At 37.4% G+C, this 21,608-nt stretch overlaps 1 protein-coding gene and 1 long non-coding RNA gene across 6 annotated transcripts in view; one reads left to right on the top strand and one right to left on the bottom strand.

Annotated features, from left to right (window-relative positions):
- The window catches only part of LOC135452498 (uncharacterized), a 45,889-nt gene that overhangs the window by 20,821 nt on the left and 3,460 nt on the right, over positions 1–21,608 (top strand). For 2 of the 3 annotated variants that reach the window (XR_010441632.1, XR_010441634.1), the window contains exons 3-4: positions 19,089–19,283; positions 19,893–20,043. This is a non-coding gene — a long non-coding RNA (uncharacterized LOC135452498). Of the gene's footprint in view, positions 1–19,088; positions 19,284–19,892; positions 20,044–20,985; positions 21,244–21,608 lie in introns of all 3 variants that reach the window. The other variant, XR_010441633.1, reaches the window with a different exon arrangement.
- UNC13C (unc-13 homolog C) overlaps positions 16,717–21,608 on the bottom strand; it is a 131,673-nt gene continuing 126,781 nt past the window's right edge. For all 3 annotated transcript variants that reach the window (XM_064722627.1, XM_064722628.1, XM_064722626.1), the window contains 3 exons: positions 19,884–19,976; positions 19,004–19,163; positions 16,717–18,121 (listed from right to left, as the gene is read on the bottom strand). In XM_064722627.1, the coding sequence (XP_064578697.1) occupies positions 17,836–18,121; positions 19,004–19,163; positions 19,884–19,976 (539 nt within the window). In that variant the 3' untranslated portion in view covers positions 16,717–17,835. The remainder of the gene's footprint in view (positions 18,122–19,003; positions 19,164–19,883; positions 19,977–21,608) is intronic.

Consider the following 21,608-nt stretch of genomic DNA (forward strand, 5'->3'; position numbering starts at 1 on the left):
TCCACCACCAACAGTGATAGCCTTTTGGTATCTTTTTTCACTGTTTACTGAAAATACAGAGAGGTGTAAAATATCTTTATTATATCGTCTACAACCTCTTCCATCTGTGAGTGCACTGCCACAGCCTCGTTCTCCATCTGTTCCTGTTCCTATCATATGGTTGGTTCAGTAAAACCTATGGTTGTTTTCTTTGGAAGAGTCTCAAACAGAAACTGAGTGAACACAACTGACTGAAATGTTTAACCATATTGCTGTTATTTTAATGTTCCAAATTTTAGCACTAGTGAATTTTAGCACTAGACTAGATTTTAATTGTTTGAGTTTGGATTTTTTTTCCAGGGCTCTTAAAACATTTTTCATTTAATAATCTGTAAAAAGACAATGGATCATGCTTCACATGCTTGAATGCTTTGAATCTTAACCGGCTGGGAATACCAGTTAATAAGTTTAGCAATAATGGAGATCATGTGTTCTACAGCAAAGTATGACAAATAACAGTTTAAGATGTAATAATTGTTTTACTTAAACCTGTTTTTTCTGTAGATATGGGATTTTTATCCATGAAGGGAACTCTAATATAGATGTGTCTAGAAAAACTTCAAACCTTGGGGTCACCTGTTCAGGAGGAATTCTGCTCATGATTCTGGCCCTTCTCCTTATTTGACCTTGTTATTTGTGTATTTCCACTGAAATACTGGTAACTGGAGACTCATGTAACACTCAAGTTAATAAGTGATAAAATAATAAAAAATGTTTATGGAAGTGAACATGACAATGAATTAATTTAGAAATTCAGATGCTGAATTTTCTTGACTCCGTGTAGCATTACTGTTTTTAGTGCACAGTTCTAATTGTTGGTGGAATGTCTGGGAAGATGATTTTCCCTGCCTCTCATGGTTTTTAAGGCTGTATATGTTAGCAGGCTGCTACACCTTCCAGTGCTGTCTTCCTTCTCTGCTAGTTCCATAATACTGCACAATGTTAAACATTGTTTAACATGTGTGGAAAGTCAAAAAACATGAACATATTCACTGATCACATTTCAGGGACCAATTTAGTCTACAGATTATTTTAGGGTACTAAAAAGAATTGCTTTTAATTCTGAAATCCAATTCATAGTTGTAGAGTGATAGAAATACCTTGGATTTTTCCACCAGCATTTGATCTAGAGTTGACTAGAATTGGCATATCATGAAGAAATAGCTTTATGCTTTTTAAATTTTTTAATAGAGACCATTATAATGAGCTGTTTTGTATAATCAGATTAGCAAAATCCAGTAGCTTTGTTCCTCAACTGTATTTTTTCCTCTGTGGTCACTTTTCCCTGTGCCCTGTCCTTGTTAACATAGCTCAGTGGATCACTGTCATCTTTAGTGGATGCCTGCCAAGGTTTCAGCTCAGCTACAGGCTGGTAATCTTGGCTATAAATATATTCCCCCTTTTCAGACAAACTCATAATAAATGAGGGAAATTGTTACTTCACACAAATCAGAAACTTTAGCATGGATATTGTGTGTTAGAGATCTAAAACATAAAGTCCCCTTTGAAAAAAAATGCATCTGAAGAGCTGCTCCATGCAAACCCTGTGAAAGTGCCCTCATTCTGCAAGTTGGTGAGTAACTGCTGGTGCTTCTGTGCTCTGGGTGAATGTTTGGAGAGGTTGGCTGTCATGTGTGGGTTGTGTTTGCAGCAAGTCTAGCACAACAAAGGCTCTGACTTGAGCTGTAGGGCTGTCTGTGTCAGGGCTGAGGAGCAGGGCTGTGTAGGTGTCAACAGATGGGAGATACAGGCAGTCCTGAAGGAGGATTTTTCCTTAGCCCATATGTTCAGTGCTGGGAGGGCGTGCTGAGCTGCACTGAGCCTTGGTTATGCAAGGCTCACTGGAGTGACAAGGCTGCTGGAGAGGGACTGTGAGAGCAGCAGGAGAGCTCACTCTCTGCCCAGGGTTCTGATTAAATTCAATTCTTGAGGCAGAGCTGCTCTTTGAGCACAGCCCACTGCTGTTGGCCTTGTTATTGGAGGAGGAGATCACCCAGAGGCAATTTGGTAATTTCTTTGTCAAATCTGGAACTGAGACCCTGCATAAATAGAACAAGTTACACTTAAATTATACCTGGACTTGACGTCACTGGTTTCTCTTCCTTTAGGAAGCTGACCTGCATGGCCCCAGACATCTGCCATCATTCAGAAGAGCAGTGTTAGAATAAATGCTGCTGTGGGAAGAAAGGGAAAACAGGAAAAAATATTTTGCAGTAATCTCATGCATGTTATTTCATTCTAATGATCTGTCTGGCAAATTTGACAGGCTCTACTTCTATTAAGGAAGAAAACAAAGGAAAAATGAACAACTGAATATATGTGTGCTCTAGCAAGCATATCTAATTTCCTCATTGGCCATAGATACACTACGGCTTGGCAACACAGATAAATACAGCCCTTGGTTAAGAGGTGGAGGTATCAGTGAAGGATGAAAACCCGTTCTGATGTTTAAAGTGCATGGAAATCCTGCTCTGTGTTCACCTGTCCTTATGCAGCCTTAATGTTCCTTTTGTTAATCCCTGAGCCAGGGACGGGATCAGAAAATTACCCTGGGAAGGAAGAAAGGTATGGCAGGAGAATGACAGGATAAGTGGATGAAGTGTGTGTGTGTAACCACCCCATCCCCCTCATCTTTTCTTTTTTCTTCATTTATTTTGAGAAATACTAGTTTATGAATTTTCCCTGCACTTGTCTGCTTATCCAGCCTTGTGTCACATCCTTGTTTGTGCTAATACAGCAAACTAATTGAGGTTAAAAATAACCTCTATCTGGAGCACATACAGGCACAAAGCCACTGAGAAAAGAGTGAGAGCATCCAAATTTGTCTAGCTCCTCAGGCTAAATTCCAAAGTTTGCAGAAGAATAAAGCTCAGGAAGGAAAGCTGGGGAGGTTGTAACAGGTCTCTGGAGAGATGAAATGTTCACAGGTGCTGTGAGGGAAGAGTTTTGAGCAGGAGCATCTTGTAATTCAGTATTGTGTCAGTTGAGAGAAAAATATTAATTCATCAATATGAATACACTGTGTTTTTTTAAAAAATAAACATAGCAGTGTTCCTTTCACCTAAGCAACCTTTTTGGTGATGATTAGAGAGAGCCCAAAGGACAGGCAGCCATCAGTAGTAAATATTTTACAATCTGATAAAGGAGTATTTACTGAAGTTGATAGAGGCAATTGCTTCTTAGTGATACTTTGGATTGTTTTTTTCCTTTTTTTTTTAAATTATACTCTTGGAATTTCTGTTGTTTGTTTGAGTATAAATTATCTTGTTATACAGTTTTGGTGTATGAACAAATAAAATAATTTTGTGGTAGTTTTCCCAAAGTTACATGTACAGCAATGATTAACTCTGCCTCTGCTGTGCTGCTACGCTGAATACTGCTCTGGTTTTCCTTGAGTTTTCAATATCCAGCTTTATGTTGGCTGTATCTGGAGCAGATGTTATAACATTAAATTGAATAGATTCCATAATCATTAATATGTTAGGTTCTGTTTATCAGAAATATTTAGTTTTATTCTTCCCTCTGCACACTGAGACAGACTTTGGAGAGGGGTTGGGGTCAAGAGGTTTCAGGATATTGAGGTTGCCTCTTCTTTTTCTGTAGATATTTATGGTGAATTTTGCACTTTTCCCCCCACATCTTTCCAGGAAGTATGTGAAGTTTGTCTGCACGTTTCATCTTCTGAAATGCCCATTAGCCAGATGAACTGCTCTGTGTATAAGCGAGTGGAAGTTCAAATAAAGGTATATTTGGGAAAAAAAAGGAAAACTTCTGCTGCTTCTGACATATATATCCTTCCAGGGTACATACTGTGCTTAAATAGTTATTTACCAGCCTTTTTATATTTCAGCTCTTGTTTATTTATATGGACATATTGGGATGCTCCAAAACATGTTTATTTTTATAATAGCCAATCAGCATGCTGGAGAAGTAAACCATGCAACTTGGGAATTGCTTATCAGCTGTATAATGAAGATGAATGGCATGCTAAATCTTATCTGATTATGCAAAAGTAGCTTTTTATGATAGCAATGCCTTTGCTTTGCAGTTTGTAGAAAGCTGGGAATCATGCATCTGATTAATCACGTAAAATTAAATTGAAAGAAAGGAGAAGAGAAAAAAAAGTGATGCTGTGTATTCTGGGTCTTTCCAAGCAGGTGGCATTTCCTGATGCTTAAATTCTTTGTGGGCATGCTTCAAGAATATCAAATGATATCAAATGATGGTGAAATTCGTAAGTTGTACTGAGCCTAATTAAGAACTGATTCTATTTATGTGACTTCTAGAACAGCTAATATAATCTCTAATGGCAAATATTTGCCAGGATTGGTTACATCATAAATTGAATTATATAAAGCACAAACAGTCCTAAACTCCCAGTCTTCGACTTCACTCTGGGATCTAATTGTACAGCAAATTTGTTGATGGTATCTTCAATAATAGATTCCTGCATCCAGCTGAATCCAGCTTTTATTTGCCTTGACTCAGAGGTTCGGGCCTTGGAACTGTGTCTACCACAATTCAGTTCTTGATCTTCTTCTTCTTCTTCCTTTTTTCTTTTTCCTCCCCTGTGTGTGATCTCTCTTATTTAGAGTTGGAAAACGCACAATAAAACTTCTTGCATAAGCTTTGCTCGTCCTTGAGATCTAAAACATTGTAATGAGATATCTCAAAAGGCACAGGATGGCTCATCCTGCTGTGTTCCTGAGCCACTGTTTCATCAAGGAGAATCACAAACCTTGGTAGATTTGCAGGTGTCTTTTCTTGGGAGATTTTCAGATTGATGCCGTTCAGAAATCCTCCTTCTGCAAATGAATGTTACCACAGCAAACCGGGTCTGTGGAGGATAAGAATTGTTTATTGTCACAGCAGTGACAAATTGTTTGTGCAGTAAATGACTGGAGCTGTTTTTTAGGGCTTAAAAGGGAGAAAAGTATCAGAAAGTAAAGGGGAACTGAGTCAGATAATATGAGAACGTCTTCTGTTCATCCCCAGACCTACTGTGGAAATTAGGGCAATTACACAGCAATGAATGGTAATGAAATCAAATTATGTTATTGTTCAGCATCATAAAAACCCAAACCCAAGCACTGTTTGTGAGTGCTTTTTCATTGGTGTGCCAGAATATAACTTGTTTTTGCAGGGATTTTGTGTTGCAACGCAGCAATATTTTCTGCATATTACTTTTGTCACCAGCACTAGAGCTAATCTCCTCAATGGTGTCCAACTCCATCATCTCTGCATTATTACCTTGTTTATAACTGCACAGTGTTTCTACTGTGCTGCAGAGGAGGGTATCCTAATTTTCCTGAAATAGTGGCTGCTTGAGGATAGGAAGCTAAGGCAGTGACTGCACATTCAGTTTCTGGTGGTTGATTGAATCTAGAAGCTTTGTGCCACATTTCAGGGCTGTTCTGAAGTGGTATGGGCCTGGTTATGAAAAGATAAGACTGGATTGTATGAACTCAAAGTGGATCTGAGTGACTCCTTGAAAACAAGATGCCCACACTTTCTCTCCTCAGACACACAGCCCCTTCTTTTCCCGGCTGGGAACTCCACAACAGCATTCAGAATGAAGCATTTGTAATGTGAAATCCCCGTCTCAAAATGTGTTTTAACCTCAGGGCTGAAATTCATTCTGTTTTCTGATGGGAAATTTCAGCCACACATAGTGAGACAATCAAGGACAGGCAGCTGAAAAATGTCTTGGATTTGGTTCAGTCAGACAAAGATCACTGCTTTGAAACCTATAGGAGATCCTTTAATCTTCAGGTGCTTTAATTATTTGAACTCAGGTTTCTGTGGTCTTTTAAACAATATTGTTGTGGGCAGAGAGTGACCTTGGCCTCTGGCAGCAATTGGCGTGCCCCATGTTTTCACCTGAAGTTTTACCTGCTGACATCAGGACTGTGAACATGCTCATCCTGGCTCAGCCTGAGGAGCTGCTCCCTGGGGAAGGCATTTGCCTCACAGCTCATGGGGAGTGAGTGTCTTTGGCACATTCAAAAAGAAGGCAACATCCCTTGAGTCTGTGGAATGATAAAGTTCCATTTGCACAGGGCAGGGTAAGAGTACTTGTCCAAAATGCAATAAACAGGACATGCCTCTGACAGGTTTGCTGACAGGTGGCTGCTGAAGTCCAGGTTGGAAAGTCACCTTTGTCTTTTGCCGTCAGTGTGAGGAGGATATAATTCCCTGCTGCTTTGGACCAAAACAGTTATCCATGCCAGCACAGAAGAGTACAAAAGAGGTGTAGAAATTTAAGTGATTCTCTTATACCTTTTTTTATCCTGCTCTTAGAGTTCAGAATAGGGAAGAATCAGGTCTTGATAAGTGTTGGATGTCTAGAAATAGCCTGTCAGTGTGTCCAGCAACCAGGAAAGAAGTTTGTGATGGCAGGGTTGTAGTTTTGTTATAGGGAGCCTGAATGAAAGAGTTGGTTTCTTACATGACCCCAAGCTCTGTGCCAGATGCTGATCCACCTTTTTGGATCAATTTTTGTCTATAAATAACTATTGTTCTTTCTAAAGCTTCCACTATGGAGGATTTGACTTTGTAGAACTTCTCCTCAATGCTTTTAGCACTTCCAGAAAGGCATCCTTCATTCTGTGGTTTTAATTGAACACCATTCATTGTACCCTCAGTCAGTAAACAGAAGAAAGGAAAGGTGACAGCCTTTTCTTTCCAGTATCACCTTTCTGTCTTCCACTTGATGAACAAATCAGTGTCTTTGGTTTAAGAAAAAATTGCCTGAAATGTTTCCTAAATGTTTTGTTTCTTTGTTTTGAAAATGCTTATTTTGGCAAAGGTTTTCCTTGGAGTGAAGAGTTTAAAGTCAGGTGAAAATGACAAGTGAAAAAAGGCTTATTGAAAAAAGATTCAATTAAGCATCACTAGCAGTAGGTCAGGCCTTGTATATAAAAAAGAAATTCTATCTGTATGATGTTTTCCCTTACCAGATGGAAATAGTGGCGTCCACTCAACCTTCACTAAGAAATTGCTATGAACATTGAGTATCTGAGCACAGGAGCTTCTCTGTGCTCCTCAGAGATTTGCCATGCAGTTTCAGAGCAACCTCTCGGTGGTGTTAAAAAACCAAAAAGTTCCTCATGTGGTGTTTTTTCAGCTTGGTTGTGTAGCCTGTAAACTTCACCTATAAATGTGAAGATCCCTCTCTTTTCACATTTGCCTGTTAGAGGTGCAAAAATTCCAAGATGAGTGTCTTGGTTCTGCTACATTTGTGTTTTGTATGAATGTTTCTCAGTGAAATCTGTTCTGGGAAGCAGGAATTCAGAGCATGCCTGCAAAATAACACTTCATATATGCCTGCTTCATACTTGGAAATGCAAACCTAGGCATTGATCTCAGGCTCATTGGGGGGAAATGGTGTCAGCAGTAGTGAGCTGATTGTTGGATGTGTTTCCTGGTGTAGGCAGGGGCTCGGGTAGCACTGCTGAACTCCTGATTCCAGCTGTTAGCAGTTTGGCATCTGCAATTACTTGTGAGACTGACAGCCTGTATTGCCTCATTTATAGTTTTTAAGAGTATGTAAAGCGCTGCAGCACAGCTGAGCCAGAATTTAAAACCCTTGTGAAGACATGGGAATGCTGTGTTGTTGTGATTAAAGGAAACTGATGCGTGACTTAATGGCAGCTGAGCTGAGAAGAAGAAATGATGAACTGGTTTTTTTAAAAATCCAACAAAAGGAGTGCCTTGTGGCTGGAGGCTATAGTGGTTGATGTGTGGATTAGGTATTCTCTAAACAATTAGAAAGAAAGTGTTTGTGCTGCTGCATGTTTAGAGAGGGTCAGGGAAATTATAACATGATTTTCTATAATAATATTAATTAAACATAGTACTTACTGAGGAAAAAATTGCTCTATATGTAGAGCCTGTGTTATTTCACATCTAATTTGAAGAAGAGTTGTCCATTTGAAAATAATAGGTTGGTAATTGTTTTTTTTCCCTTTTGAGTTAATATTCTTTGAATCTACTAGCAAAATTAGCAAATATCTATAAATGAACAAGTAAGTTATGTTAAAATATATTAAAATAATCAGAATTATTAAATGTCAATCGAGGCAATGAGAGTGCTTGGGTTTTTTCCTTTTAACTTTTTGAATGTGTTTCTGATAATTTTGTTGGTTTTGTCTCTTTGTTTCCTAGAACATTGTATGAATTTCTCTTTGGTTTTCAGAATGTATTTTTCTGTGTCCTGGTGATGGTGAGTTTGATTTTCCAAATGCAAAGGGTGTTCAGTAATGTATCCAGGAGCCCCTTTTAGTTGCTCTGGGGTTATCTGTGGCAGTGCTGCAGGCTCAGCTCTTGGGGCTCCCCTGTGCTGGCCAAACTGCACCAGCAGCTGGGAGTGCAGGAGAGGCTCATCCAGGGCTGGAGTCTGGCACTTGTCACCTCCATCACCATCAAATGAGGTTTGTCAGATTTATGTGTCTGGTAGGAGCCATCTCAGTGCGTTTCTGACTCTTCATAATTAATGAAGGACAGATATAATGTAATACAAACAATTCAATATAATACAAACACATTCAAAACAGGTTTGGTTTTTTTTTTTTGGTCAGATATACTCCTTTAAGGGCAGATGCAGAATTCCTTCAGGGTCATCCTTGAGCATATTTTGGAACAGTAGAACAGTATCCCTGAGTACTGTGAGTTATTATTTAGAAAAGAAATTGAGGGGTAGTCAAGACTTTAAAGCTAGCTTTATACTAAGTAAATACAGTTGGAAATAATGCTATGTAATCCTATGTTAATAATAATCTTTAATGAATATATTTTGTATATAACTTTGCTGACAAGCTTCAAACTGAACTTTCTTCCTTGGTCTTTTTTCTTTCTCAAGTCCTTGGATTAACCACTACTTGAAATTTGCTTATTTCTTCTCCAAGTTTTTAATCTAAAATATCTGTACCCAGACACCACATGATAGATGCAGCCTTCTCCAAATGGACTTAACCCACTTTGTGTAAATACAAGTTATGTTTCAGATATATGTTTCAGATATATTTTGTGGAAAAAACCAAACTACTTAAATAGTACTGATGTCAGTTTTTCAAGTGTAGGAGTTGACTACTTTGATAGTTAAAGCTAGCCTTCAACCTCATTTTGGAAAAGGTTTTTTGTGCTGTGTAACTCTTGCCAGCTGACAGAATAACCTTGCCAGAGTGCAGCCTTTGCTTCTTTTTCATACATATTTATTCTGCTATCCCAGGATCATCCAATGGGAATTCATTGCTTCAGCAATGATTGAAGAAATCTTATTTTTAATCTAAGTAATTTTCTGTGAAGTTTAATTCATAACATAAGAGCACCTCCTGGGTAATAACTAAAAATTATATATTTTTAATGAAAAGAATTGCCTTGAGTCCTCACTGTCCAGCAGACTTGCCTCCTGCTCTCCAAAACTCATAGATCATCTTTACCATATCATGTTTAATATTTCATTACAATTTAATTACTGGAAAAATTCAAGATTAACAATAAAAATTGTCTCAGTTGGACTTAGGGGCTTTTAGAGTTGTAGGGAAGACTGGTTTCCAGTTGATTCTCTTACATTAAGAAACAGAAAATTGCTTTGGGAAGAGCTCAGACTAATAAGACTTGCAGGCTCTCTTATTCCTGTTTGAACACTGACACAGATTTATCAAATCCTTATTATTGTGTGTGTGGGCTTGTGGAGATGCTCAGTGATATTTCCAAGTGGCCCTGAGTTCTCTGGGTTTTATGTTCTCAAATAATTTTTAGCAGCATCCTAGTTCTGGTTTGCATTGATGAGAAGTGAGGAGAAGCCCCCTCAGTTTCTGGGCTGGTCAGTGAGAATGACCCAGCAGAGCTGATGGTGGCAGCCAGGGCTGATGCCTTTTCTACCTTGGGAATCCCTTTTCAACAAAATATCTACCTCTGATTGCATTTCTACAAATCATAGCTGACCTATGCAAAGTATAGCTGTACCAGATGTGCTCTTTGTTGTTCTATATGTTAAATGCTAAGATAAATAAACAACCCCCCCTCCACTAAACCACAAGCACATAATTCTTTCTTCCTTGTTTTTTTTTTTTTTTTTTGGAGGAAAATATTATACACAGCTCATTGCAACTTAATTTAAAATTCAGTATAATCACAGATCAGACAGCATGTTAAATCTGAATTAAAATCTTGGCAGTTTTTAATTTTAAATTTGGATGCCAATTTGCACTTCTAGCTTAATGAATTTAAATAGTTCTGTGAATTTAGTTCTGTGAATTTTGGAGAGTATTCAGCCTTTTGGCGTAATAGAATTTTTTCTCTTTTCTTGGGTGAAAAACAAGGTGCAATGCTTAGAGCATAAATTTGGAATCTAAGGCTGCCTGAGTTTAAATTCTGATGTTGTTGCCTGCCCTTTATAATTTCAACAAAAAATTTAATCTTATTCCCTCAGTCTTTCTGTGTGTGAATGATGGGATATTTCTTGCCTCCAGAAGATTATGGTTGTGGGTAAATCACACAAGCTCAAAGCACCATGGAAGATGTGACCAGGCGCCCCTGCAGCCTCTTCACTCACTCTGCTCTTACCTCTGACTGGACAGAGTCAACTCATATGGGTGGTTTTGGGGGACCTGTGTATGTCCCTGTAATTTGATTTTGGTTTTGATTTGGTACTTTGATTTGGTATTATAATGTTGTATGACTATAGTTTTACGTAGCAGAAGTTGCTGTGCTGTGTTTGTTACTGCTGAGTTCAGAAGCCATTTTTAATTTCTACAGATGTTCTGGTAACAAACCTTTTATGAGCTTGGAGGATGGGCAGAAAGAATGGGAAAAGTCTCTTGCACTGCTTGCCTATTATTTATTGGCTAAAAATATACTGAAAGTGTTCTTATAATGGAATTTCAAAATGAATCTAGAACTTTATTCCTTCTGCTATAACTCCTTTCCAGGATGGTCTGAAGAGATGTTTTGGTTTTTTCCTTTGTTTCTTTCTTATTGTTATTCACAGTCACCTTGGTATATGGATGTGTGCTAATTATCCTCTATCAGTCTGTTTCAATAATTTACAGTTTAAAGGACTCAAAGGACTCTCTAGGTGGCAGGTCTGATTTAGAATAGCACAGTTTTTGTTACATGGGCCCCTTTCTTTCAACTCTGCCCTTCCTACTGCAATGTCTCTTGTTTTGGTTTTTAGGTATCTCTTTTTCAGTGATATTTTATTTAACACTGTCATCCACAAGCTGCTGCTGGAAGTAATGATATTGTTCCAGGCTTTTCTCCTCTGTCTGGAGAAAATTGTCATCTCCTCTGTGTTCGCTTTGCTCTCTGCACAAAAGCAGATGCTGTTCTCTAAATACTGCAGTTGACTGTGTTTGTTTCCATTAGCAATGTCTGACATGCTGGATTTCAAACCTGGTCTGTGTTTCAAGAAGCTGATTCTAGGCATTGCATCCAGCCAGACAGGACTCTCTCAGCTGGCACTAGCCTCAATAGCTCACTTGGAGTGTTTGACAAAGATTTAACCCCTTCTCGCAGATTATTTAGCCAGCCAGTCTAAATAACAACACTTGCCAAAATTGAAAGCTGTTTATGAGTATTTTTCTATGTATTTATTATTTTTATTCTTTTAAAGAGATTCAATTCATGCAATGAATTTTGTGTGCAAGTTTTATTTCCTTCTGACAGAGGGGGATATGTACTTAGAGTTACACTCTTCCTTGTATCCATCTAATAAGTGTAGTAAGTTATTGCGAAGTGTAAACAGCATTCTTTGGTTCCATTTTTTCTGCTATGAAATTTCTCCCTGATCAGAAATGAAGTTCTCTACAGTAAATGGAAGATGTGCTGTTTTTATATGGACTGTTGGACATCACAGAGCATATTTGGTAGGAGTTAAGTTCACTGCTGCTACTGACTCCAGCTCACTTCAGTAGTTACTGCAATGCTTTGTCTTTACTGCTGAGCAGGGGAGAACGAAGGACTTGACCTGATTTCAGAGTGGACACTGTGCTGGGGAATCTGTCTGGCACAGGAGTTCCTCTGCAAATTACACAGGAAATGCAGATAGTGTTTTAAGGGCATATTGATTTATTTTTGTCTCCTGGGTACAAATTCACATGTTGATACACTGATGCATCATTAGATCCAAATTGCTGTTGTTTCTCAAGCTCCTCAAGAGAATATTCCACCTCACTGATGTTGTTGTATCTTGGATATTTATTATTCAGGGAAATAATATCTGCAGGCTCTGTAGCTTGAACTTGTTTATGGTGGCTTCTGGGCTGGGAATACGTTTATCTTCTTGTAACAGAGGGTAGTGACATGCAGAGCACATTTATTCAGATTCCACTTAGTACAAAAAGAGGGGGGAGACCCTCTCAGGGATCAAATTCTGTCTTGTACCTCTACTGAAATTAAAATCAACAGAAGTAACTCTTGACCTAGACTAGAACATGACAAAAATACAGACAAATCTACCTTTCTGTGTCATATTGGTATCACAGAGCCTTTTCTGGTTCTGCCAGGAGTAAAGGCATGCCGTCAGAGTCCACATTCCCTGTCAGCCCTTTTCCACATCCATTCCTCTTTTTTTTTCCTCTCCATCTTTTCCTCTGAATATATTCCCATACAGTCCAGCCATTCTGGGCATCCAATTTGCTTGTGAAGTGTTTTTTATGTCTGACTGCTGTGTAATGCCCAGAAGCACTGGGTGGTTTCTATGGGCAAAGCCCTGCCACGTGTTGTAAGTTCAAGTCCATCTAGCAGGCATCATACAGGGGCTGCTATCTAGAGAAGGGTAATGGATTCACTCTGCTGTAGTTTTCCATTAGTGTTCTACTGTAAACTGCATATTCACAATTCCTTTTCAGTTTTTGTTTCTGCTAGTCAGTAATTGACATTTGTTTTCTCACTGCCATGACCTCAGGCCTGCAGGCTTAACTCACATTGCAGTCCGTGCTGTCACTGGCAAGAAAAATCCTCTTGCTAAAATGGGTAAACATGAGTGAACAAAATGTGTAGGCCCTCTTAGAACTGAATGGAATGCAAGTTAGAGCTGCCTCAGTAACTGTTAGCAGCTCTTGTGTATCTTGGGCAAGTAAAGATGGAGATCTCTGATTTTTGCCTCAGTGTGGTCTGTTACAGCTCCATTGTGCTTACCCCAGTGTAGGTTTGTTTTTTCCTTGGTGTATTTGGTCAGACAACAGTGTGTATGCAGTTTACAGAGCAGAGCTGGGAACAGCTCAAGAAGATGTTCTTGTAGCCTGAGCTGCTCCCTGGTTTGTCCTCTTTGCCTGGAACTCCTACTACTGCTCAGAAAACCCCCTAGAGAAATGGGTGTTAACTTATGTGAGAGTCCAAGGCAGTGCAGGTTGGAGCCTGGGACTGCAGTGTGTAGAAATAACAGAAAAATATTAAAGAGCAGGCTTCACTTCCTTGGATTAACTGTTCTGATTATCTTGTATTTATTTAGTTGAAAATTCATCTATGATGTTTTAATGGCTTTCACTACAAAGTATACAATATGCCCACTTCTTATTTCATCTTCTGCAGTGAATAATTCATTGTGCTAAACTGATAGTGAAGGCTTTCAGTGGAGTCTTTGAAATATGAAACTGAATTCTTTCAATGAAATGGTCATAGGCTGAGTCACTTAGGAAGTTTGTTTAGGTAAGCTGTCAGCTACAGACTCTGTTTGAAAAGATACTTTTGTTCACTTGGTTGCCTATTGGGTTTATCTTCAATTTAGCTTTTATAGATGCATCATTTAGAAATGCATTAATACTCTGCAGTGTGTGTGTGCATTCATTCAGCATAGAACACCCAGGAGAAACAGATATTTTCCAGACACAAACTGTAATTTTTCTTTCTTTTAGCCAATACTTACAGTGACACGTTTTAGAATATCCCAGTTCTGCGTATTAGTCTGTCTTGTGTTTGTATCAGGTCTTGATTATAATTTCTTTAAAAAAATTTAGAATTTATCTCCTGAAGATTTATTTCTATGAATTTTTCATAGTACAAGTCAATCACACAAATCTGGTGCCAAAATGCAAAATAATATGAGAATACCGTCAAAATAAGCATGTGTATACAGCTGAATGCTTTCCAACACTTGCCCAGCTGCATTTTACAAATAAAGTTGAATCCATTTATGTTGATTTTATGTCTGCTAGCTGAATTTAATTTAATACAATAACTTAGTATTCTCCTCATATTTGTTCAGGTCTTTAGATTTCAAGGGATTTGTGAGAAATGTGTATTTAATTCAGACTAATACAGTAATGGTAAATTATTCTTCTGTTTACAGTATTTATCTACAAATTTGATTTCTACAGTCACTAGCATGAGAATATAAATGAAAACTGGTAAAACAAATGGAAGAAAAACAATAGAAATGATTGGTCTATTATTATTATTCTTTTCTGTAAGCTTCTCAAGTAAATCACGAGAGTCATGTCTACCTAAGCCAAATGGTGGCGTTTGCACTTGCCAGGAATTCTGTATGAAAGAATCCTGATTGTTTCAGGATACAGACAAAATGATTTAAAAAAATGTTTCATATTTTGCTGCTGGGACTGGCTGAGCCTCCTGATGATAGCCCAACACCCATGAATTGATTATTTTGATGCAAATTTAAGTCTCCAGAAGACATAAAAGCTATGAAGAACTATGCACATCCAGTCCCATCTCACAGATGTTTCCTGAGTTCAGTGTCCATATGCAAAGGAAAGGCCAGTTCCAGCACTGGGTTCTTAATTCAGGTGTCATCTCAATTGGCATTAGGAAAAAAAAAAACTATTTTAAGTAAGGTGTTTGAGATTCAGAATAGCTGCTAGTTTTAGTTTCTTATATTATTTTAATTAATACATTACATCTTTCTTATTTTGTCAGATATTAGCTTAAAAATTGCTTTAAGGAAAATTTAATTCAGTTGCTATATTTGGCTCTTAAATTTTCATCCTAGCAAACAAAATAAAAAGGGAAATATTTCTCAGTCTTTATTGAACAGTTTTATGTAAAACTGTCAGTTGACTTGAAGAGCTGTCACATGACAGACTTCACTCAATGTATCTTTTCAGGTGCACATCAAATGGTTTCCATGTAGTAAATGTTCCTTGGAGAATGGAAAATTTGTTCTCAAATTAATCTTGCTGTTCTCTGCTGTCTTTTTTCTCCTTTATTTCTCTAAGAGCATGTATGTATATTTGCTATCTTAACTAACCAATGCAAATGGAATTCCAAGTAGGATTTTGGTTGCATCAGTTGTTGCTGAGAAGTGAAGCTGCAGGAACAGCTGTCAGTTTGCTTAGGTTAGCTCAGCTGAATTAAGAAAATTCTCATATGTTGATTTTTTAAAATGGGATGTTTACTTTCCTAAAATAGATTATAAGAGCTTTTAAAACAGCACTGAAAACTCTTCCATGTCAATCATTTTGACTTCATGAAATGTGTGAGGTCCAATGTTTGTGCTCCACTGTTGCATGTACTTGTATTTTGATTCAGAACAAGGTTTAAAGCAGTCCTGTGCTGTAGAGTTAATACTTTTTCCTCTTATCTTCCACATGACAACTTTTGATCTATAAATATTTCTCTGTGAGAAACAGTGAAACACTGAAGTACTGTGTAAAGCTGTGGATTATAAGGGATGGTTTTACCAGCTTGCCTGATTGCTTCTGCTGTGTGCAGCTGAGGGAGACCACTACAAGCAGTAATTGCCTGCCTTGACTGATTTCATTGTTATTCCTTCATCCCCAGTCTCGGGGATAAACAGTTAAGTGGTGGTGATTACATTATGCACTAAAATGTGTGCCATTTTACAGTAGAATAAACAACCACAGAAAAATATGATGAAAGTGCTCCAGGTAAAAAAACCAGAAGCTGTTTACTCTAGCCTTTCTGGTTTAATTCACAGGGCTAAAAATGACATATTCTGGAATTCTTTTTGCATTTTGTCCACAACAGTTTTCTGTACCAGGAACAACGTCATCTCTTGATTATTTTCCTTTTGAATTTGAAACTGAGTCTGCTGATGTTTTCTTACATCAAATCTTTTTAACTGTAAACAGAGTCTGTGCCTACTGTTGAAACTTTGGGCTATACCTGGCAGAAACACAATTTGGAATCTATGATCTTAGGGGAGTGTTCTTAACTCTCTAAAGACGCTGCATAACTTCTCTAAATGTCTAAATATACTTATGATAAATCTAATTTTTAGTATTCAGGGAAGAAATTTGAGGGTATTTAAACACCTTAAAATCTCGTCTAAACATCTAAGCAGTATCTCCTGGAAGGGATCTGGTTTATGTGCATGGAGTCATGTGTTAGGTTTTTAGAAGGCTGACATCAGCAAACAAACTATGTGTCCTCCCTTAGCTAATTTTTTCCCTAAGCAAAGCTGAAAACTCCAACCTGTGTAATGAGAAACACTTGTGAGCAAAACCAGTGACAAATGTATGGCATTACACACCATTTTTTTATATGTGTGTGTATATATATATACACCTACCTAATTAATTATATTTTTTAGGACACTGATATATCAAATTTAACACTTATAAAACAGCCAGATTCCAGACAGTGCAAATCATACTTTAATATATTATAAAGCTATATAGTAAGCCCACTCCATGGGCTTCACATGCACATAAAACCAAGAGTTACATAAATAATATCAAATGACAAAACTGGAAAGCAGTTTCTGCATACTTTATTTTACAATTCCTCACTAAATATATTTACAGGACACAGAGTTTGCTTTAGTGCAATACATATTAATGTTGCATAAGTACAAACTGTTGAACTTTTCTAAAAAAAAATTAAAGAAATAAAGCACTTAACTGATGTTACAGCTAAGTATGTAAAGCAACGTTAATAACTCTGAGTGAAAATGCTAACAGCATCTTTTCTTCTCATAAACAGTTTCTAGAAACAAACCACAAACCGGCATTACATATTCCAAACTACTACCCCTTGTACAGTACCATATCATTTAAAAAATCACTTTTTGAAAGCACATATACTGTACTGTACAGCAACCTGTTTCTACAGATACTGACTTACTCTTTTAATACAAATATGATATTACCGTGGCAGTTTTGAAGAACAAAGTTATCGCAAGATATCAAACATCAGTAACAAACTCTGATAAGCACAGCTTCTTGAGAACCTGCTTTAACAGCATTTCTTCACAGTGATATTTATGAAAGGTTGGAAAAAGAGATTAGCATAAAATATTTCCATCCTTTTCAGTTTTTATGCAAAAATCATTACTTTATATTGGTAATTATAAAATTACAAACACTTTCTATAAGTAACTGCATCTGTAGTAATGATAGAAAAAGTCATCAGTAAGACACCTAAAATGAGGCTTGCATAACATGAGAGTTTGAAGAAAACTAGGTACACCTCATTTTTAAAAGAAGAGTAAGGGATGTAACTTAATTTAGAATAAGCAACACAGTTTAACCGCGATAACCTATTATCAATTAAAAAAGCTACTTACTTATTAATAAATGGTAAAAAATAATCAAATTGTGATGAGGTGAAATCAACATTTAAAAAGATATGATGAAACATTAACTCTTAATCTTAGTTTTGGCACTTCATTGGAACAATTACTTTACCAAAGACCAAAATATGTATAAAAGATATACAGCTCCTTGACATACCTTGCAAATATAGTACATAAGTACTGGCAAACACTGAAAACATAGTTAAACATTCCCACAGATTTGCACATGCATGCACTAGTCGGACAACAGCGTTGTATTTATGCTCTTGGCGGTGACAATCTTGCAGTACTTGGGTATCTTAGGCCGTTTCTTCAGGAGATCTCGTTTCTGTTTTAAGTCTTACAAATTCTTTAGCAACTTCATCATTGTTCCTCTGAGAGAGTATTCTAAGGATTGTCAGGCCAGTCTCATCCACGGAGATGCTCCTGAGCAGGGGGTACCAGGCGGCGCAGCCGGCCCTGTCGGCCATGGCCTGCAGCTGGATGACGGTCATGCCGATGACGCGGTCCTCCCGCGCAAAGCAGTAATCCTTCACTGACAGGTGCACCTCGTAGGCTCCTGGCTTATCTTCGTTACCCAGCAGGCTGGGAGGATTAACAATAGGAATTTAGAACAAGGACTTCAGTTTAATTTCCCCCAAGGAATTAATTTGCTCTAGAAATCTTGGGCAAATTAAAGCGAGAGTGGTATTTTAAGTTTTGTGGTTCCATTTTGTTACAACGGGTTATCTACTTTTAAACTTTCTACACAGGTAACCCCCTCAGATGGATTGGTGATGGAGCCTCTGTTCTGAGCAGCCTTAACAGAAACAGAATTCCTTCAATAGTTGGAACAGACAGTTACCTTTCCCTGGAAAGGACAAAAAATGTTCAGCTGGTTCCCCAGCTGTCAGCACCATTTCTTTAAATCAGCTTCAAAATGCACAGAAAATCCCTGGTAGCAGGCATCAAAAGGGACTTTGTGGTGAGACACAATGAACTCATTTTAGTCAGGGTTGGAGGGTAAGGAGAGGAAAATAAGTTGGTCTCAGGAAAGGGCAGAGAAGTACTGAATTTAAAACTCTAGGTTAGGTGGAAGCTTCTTACAGATTTAAGGATTAAATTAAACAATACTATTAACACATGCATAACCCAATAAACATTTTGATATCTCTACAGGCATTATCTAGAAATAATCACTAATGCGTCTGTCCAAAAAAATACATAGGCCAATAGATTCCTAGGGATAGAAATAATTATTCCTCTGTAGGGAAATTAATTATACTTTTTAACCAGGTTTTGTGGGACTGAAATCTTGGTGATTGCCATTCAGTTTAATATACAACAAAGATACAAATTAGTAAACAATTTTGAAATGGTGTCTATATATCTATATTAGGATGTTTTTTTGTTATTAAAGGTTTAAAGGAAAAAGTATTTTAGGGAATTTTTCAAAAAATATGCAACTCCTAGAGATAAAATACTTACAATTGGAAAGTTTCATTGTACTTTGGTGACCAGGTGTTGCTCTTTGTCTTGGTTCCATGTTTTCTTTTCTTGTCACTTAATTTAGGACCCAGTATGCAAACTTCCACGAACGGCCGGAACATAGCTGTTGTTTGCCAGTTTAGGTTATTGATTGCTACAACTATAAAGAAATGAAGTTAGATGCAATTCCACTGGAGGTGTTCCAATTAATTACCCTGTATGACTTGGTATAGCCAGTGAAAGGTGACCTGAGAGCCTTCCTATGGAATATGAATACCTGGTAAGGAGATGCTTTGTCCCTTCCCTCCCAAGTGAAGATGTCTGACTACTTTTAGGTTCAAAAGTATCAAATGTAGACTTGTATTTTATAAATCCTTTACATTTGCAGCTTCTTTTTACCTGCTACCTTCACTGCAATTAAAAAAAAAATCAGCTTATACTAATCTGAATGATCCTGTGTTTCTGAAAGTCAGGTTGCGCAGGATAAAGGCATTTTATAAAAAATGCGGCTTCATAAGACTTGGTGTAGTCATTCACCACTCAGCTTCGCTATAGTTTTTAAAAGCTGAATTATGTACAAGCAATTGAGAAGTATAATTTGGCACATTTTAATTTATAAGTCTATAACTTAGTATAATAACTTTAAATTATCTAGACAGAGAAGCATAGACAGTACTTGCCTGCATAATCTGGGTTTCTGCTGATGTTGAGCAAGGAAAAAGTGCACTCCTAATCACCTGAAGTGTACTCAGAGTTTCTCAAGTACTGTAATACCTGTCATTTTTTATTTTAGTACTGGTATGTTTGACTTAGGATGTAGGGCTTGGAGGTTTGGTCTTTGTTGTTGCTTTCTTTTTAAAGTTGGCTGTTTGAAACTTACCTTTCACAGTGACTTTATGCTCACCAGTTCCAGGATGAGTAGAGATATCCACCTGTACAGATATCTCACCCACTGAATTATTAGCAGTTTGACCTGAAACAAGGATCACTGGTTAGCACAGCTGGCTTCTCAATGCATCCAGAGAAATAGACACCCAAAGGTGAGTGGTACTTTCCTTTAGAAACACTTCAAAATTTCTGATGTGTTTCACATTTCAGTGAGAATCAGTTACAGATTCATAAATGATTTTGCCACAAAAAACTGGATAATTGCAAATATCTGTGGAAAGTGCCTCAGTGAAATAAAAAAATTGTGTTCATCTGGAACTTTCCATTCTGGTTGTCATTAGATGTGTTTGCATCTCGAAATGCCAAAGTTGGTGGGTTTGTCAAGCTTTTCATGTACCTTCCACAAATCTTACTGCTAAATGTAGGTTTGGAAAGTTACTTCTATGTCTCTATTGATGAATCTTTTGCTGAAAGTTTTGTCTCAACAAATTACTGCAGTTCTGCACTAGCACAGACAGAGGGGCTTAAAAATGAAAGAAGGTTGAGGGGATAGCAGGAGAACCAGGAGCTTATTTTTTAAAGTGTTTGCTTTTGAGAACCAGGGGAGGTTGCAAGTCAGTTTGTACAGAATGATTCTTTAAAAGGACTTTAAATATTGTCTTGAAATGTACCACAATATATCAGATTGTAACAGTAGAAGATAAATAAAACTGAGTATGTTTACTTGTTCTTTGATTGGATGACTGCGAGTGTTGAATTCTGTGAACTGCACTTGCTCCCCAGTGTAATCTCCTGTGAACCACATAATAAAGTAAATTTCTACCCCTTTAAACTGGCTGCTATTTCTATGGGTAGCAGAGAAAAGATTTTATATTCCTCTTATTTATACAAAAATTCCTTACCCATTGGTTCCTTATCCCTCTATACATGAGGAGAAGAAAGCATTCCTTTAGAATTTTTCCAGCCCTTCATATAGGAATTAGGGAAGGGATACAGAAAAGAGAGAGGGGTATCTTGTGTAATAATAATGGGGAAAGTGATTTTCCTCCTTAAATTAGTTTATAACTAGAGTAGTTTTTTCTCTTACCATGCAGTGTTTTCTTTCCTGGATTTCCTCACCAGTGGCTTTCTAGAAATGAGCTCTCCAGTGATGTTTATTCACCGCTTTGGCCTGATCTGTAATTATGTTCTCTACATGGCATGAGCATTGCAAGGTCAAATACTCTTACCCCAAGTGTTACTGCTTCAGAGAACAAGCCTTTTGTTACCTGATCTATCAAAATGTGGAGATTCAGTGATTATTTAACAGGCTCAGAATATTTAAACATTCTTGTGCATTTCCAAACTTTCAGGTAAGTTTGGCTTGGAATTGTTGTGAACGTATTTTTCAAACATAGCGATCGCAGGGTACTTGTACAAATTTTGCTGTTAGATGTATTTCATTATCAGTCAGAGGGTTTGGACCACCACTACCATGTAAATAAGAAACTTATTAGACATCAATTTTTTAATGACAAGAGGTTTAGCTTCAGTGGCAGTAATTAAATTTCTTGCATTTGGATAATTACTTAAAACTGTACTATATGGAAGCTCTGAGTTGGTGAATCATTCTATGGCTTGCTCACAATACATATCACATAATTTTTTGAAGAATTTAATAATATACCCCTGATTGCAGTGGAGGATGAGTTAAGCTGATCCTGAATATCACTGAAAT

Source organism: Zonotrichia leucophrys, chromosome 10 (genome assembly GCF_028769735.1).
Source record: "Zonotrichia leucophrys gambelii isolate GWCS_2022_RI chromosome 10, RI_Zleu_2.0, whole genome shotgun sequence".
Taxonomy (NCBI): domain Eukaryota; kingdom Metazoa; phylum Chordata; class Aves; order Passeriformes; family Passerellidae; genus Zonotrichia; species Zonotrichia leucophrys.